Source organism: Rhagoletis pomonella, unplaced genomic scaffold (assembly GCF_013731165.1).
Source record: "Rhagoletis pomonella isolate Grant_MI unplaced genomic scaffold, Rhpom_1.0 Rhpom_scaffold_01987, whole genome shotgun sequence".
NCBI lineage: Eukaryota > Metazoa > Arthropoda > Insecta > Diptera > Tephritidae > Rhagoletis > Rhagoletis pomonella.
In genome coordinates this window covers 32,477-35,309 of record NW_023460541.1, presented here as the reverse complement: position 1 = coordinate 35,309, position 2,833 = coordinate 32,477, and the positions used below count along the sequence as shown (strand labels likewise).

Here is a 2,833-nt window from a genome sequence, read left to right as displayed (position 1 = left end):
CAATAAAACATAGACCGATTTGAAGGATAACTTCGTCAAATCCAGAAGTGTTATCTCCGCTAAATAGGGGCAGTGGAACATTTCGCATACGCTACGCTATACCTATAAATATATATATATACGTTAGAGTCTAACGCATACTCTACGCTATACATCTATACTAGAGCGCCAGTTACTGTCGAAATTCGACAGTTTTTCTAGTTTTTAGGAGACTTGGAGAGGTTTCTAACTTAATACGTAGAAAAACTTATACGGTACAAATTAGCTTACCGGAAAATGTTCTGCTTTGGAACTAAAACGTAACTAAATTTTTTTTTTGGAAGGTCTTTGGAGCACTTCGGCAGGGCTTGGAATTGACCCGATACATTCCAGTTTATCGATAAGTTTTAATGATTTGATACATATCGATACTTCGATGAATTTCAAAAACACTAAATTCCGATAACTCAACAAAATTCGTTAACTTGACCAATTTCAATAACTGTGAAATTCGATAAATTTCGATAACACAAAAATGTAAATTCTTTTGATACCTTTATAAATTTTTACTATTGACAGCGCCACATTTTTCGAAAGCTATCGAAAAATTTTGATAACTCGTTACACTCTGTGAACACGATAAAATTCGTTAAGCAGTGATAAATCGATAAGATTATATAACCTCGAAATTTCGATAAATCGATATATTTTGAAAATTCAATAAACTTCGATTCGATGAATCAACCAATTTCAGTAGATCAATAATTAGCGATAACTCTGTAAGTTGAAAGAACTCCATGCATTACGACAACTCGATAGTCTATAAATAATGATAATTCAATAAATATCGATAACTTGATACATTTCGTTAGCTTGACAAATTTCGATAATCCCACACGTTTTTATAGCTCGATAACTATCCGTAAATTTCGACAACTAAGTTTCTGTGTCTATAAATTTCGACAACTCAATAAACATTGATCAATTTGAATACAGTGAAACCCGCTTAAGTACCTCACGAAAAATGTCAGCTTTTTGAGGTACTTAGGCGGGTTGGGTACTTAAAAGAACCCGCTTAAGTACCTCGATGCGGGTACTTAAGCGAACATAATTATTACATAAATATGTAAATCCTTAAATAACACATAAACATTTAATGAAGTATACTTATTTATTTAGGATTTTTCAATAAAAATACAGTTCAGTCCCTAACAAATACCATGTAAACCTAAGCCTAAGATTTTATAGAACACTTAAAGAAAAAAATTCATCAAAATTTAAAACTTTTTTTCTCAGATTTGTTTTTTGAGTATACAATTTAAAGCCCATTCAATTTTAGTGTAATAATGTGCAAGTTTCAAGTGGCTAAAAATTACCGTTGATTTTTATAATTTTTTTGCCGAAGGTGTGTAACGCTGCCACCGAGATTCAAAATATGTATGTAAACATTTAAAGGAATTTTAAAAGAGCACTTAAAAGGGGAAAATTATAGGTAAAATGGTAAATGGGCTACGAAAAATTGAGGTACTTAGGCGGGTTGGGTAAATAAGCGGGGAGGTACTTAAGAGAGGGATATTCTTCAGATTACATTCAAAAATTCACATTGCCCAAAAAGTTGGTAAGCGGGTTTCACTGTAATTCGATACGTCGCGATAACTTAATAAGCATGGGTAAATTTCGATAATTATAAACTTCGATGATTCGATAAATTTCGGTAACTTTTTTGGCTAATTTTATTTCGATTCCTATCGGAAAATTTCAATTCAGTTACCCTAATTCTTATGTATTTCTCATTGCCTCCATTTTCGCCTTTATCTCCATTTTCGTCTCTATCTTCACTTATACCTTCTTTTTTGTCTTCATCGTTATCACTTGTTTATTCATCTTCATGTTTATCTTTATTTCAAAGTTTATTTTCAAATACGAAGTCAGACAACAAGTAGTCGTCGCGAAGAACGGACGTGTTTACCTTTAGCTCGTAGAAACTATATTGGAAACAGTGTCCTGTCTGCAAATCGCTCCAACTGTCCACTTGTCTTGCGCCGGAGGCTGTCATCCTTTGTCGATAAGCCACTTGTGCAGGCGTTCGTTGTGAGATTTTAATTATTCACTAATTGGTTATAGTGAAGTTCTTTAGCAAATTTGCAAAGAAAAGCGCGCCATATTAGTACTAAAAGCCGAATAAAACCACTCAATTTATATTAGGAATAAAAACTAAAGTGCCGAATATTGAAAAAACTGTGTGTAAACAAACAGCGATTGGCATATGACAAATGTCAACGCTGAACTGCATTATCGACCCTGTATGAATCTGTGTTGCCATATGAGAAAAGCTTCAAAGCAATATGCCTACTATTAATACCCCACCACCGGGTGGTGGGCCTGCAGAAGAAATGGTAAAACTACAAATCAAAAATAAAGAATTGCTAAATAAAATAAAAAACTTAGAAAACATGTATTCGTTATTAGCAAACGAAATAGCGTCACTTAGAAGTGAAAACGAAAAACTAAAAACCACCCAAAACATTGCAGAAAACAAAGAAACGAAACAAAACAGAACAAAAATATATGAAACCGACGAGGAAGAACTTGCCAGGGAGACCGACTGGATCCTCAAAAAGAAAAGACCAGCGAAAAAACGAAAGGCCGATTCCTCACCTGAAGTGGCCAATCAAAGCGGATCCTCAGATCCTAGTCTAAAAAAGAAAGCTACGGTTAGTAAGTCAGCTCGGCCTCCTCCAATTGTTATTAATGGTACGAACGACTTCAAAAAATTGCATGCTCAACTAATCGCAACTATAAAGAACAAGTTTTTTGTGAAACTTATAAATAATGGCTCATATAGAGTAATTAC

The 2,833-nt window shown here is 33.8% G+C and overlaps 1 protein-coding gene across 1 annotated transcript; it reads right to left on the bottom strand.

Moving 5' to 3' along the window:
• Nucleotides 1–1,946: 1,946 nt before the first annotated feature.
• LOC118752949 (allatostatin-A receptor-like) lies at nt 1,947–2,116 on the bottom strand (the record flags this gene model as incomplete). Its single annotated transcript, XM_036487797.1, is given in 1 exon segment — nt 1,947–2,116. A coding segment is annotated over 1 exon segment (89 nt), but the record flags the coding sequence as incomplete, so codon positions are not given.
• Between the last annotated feature and the right edge of the window lie 717 nt (nt 2,117–2,833).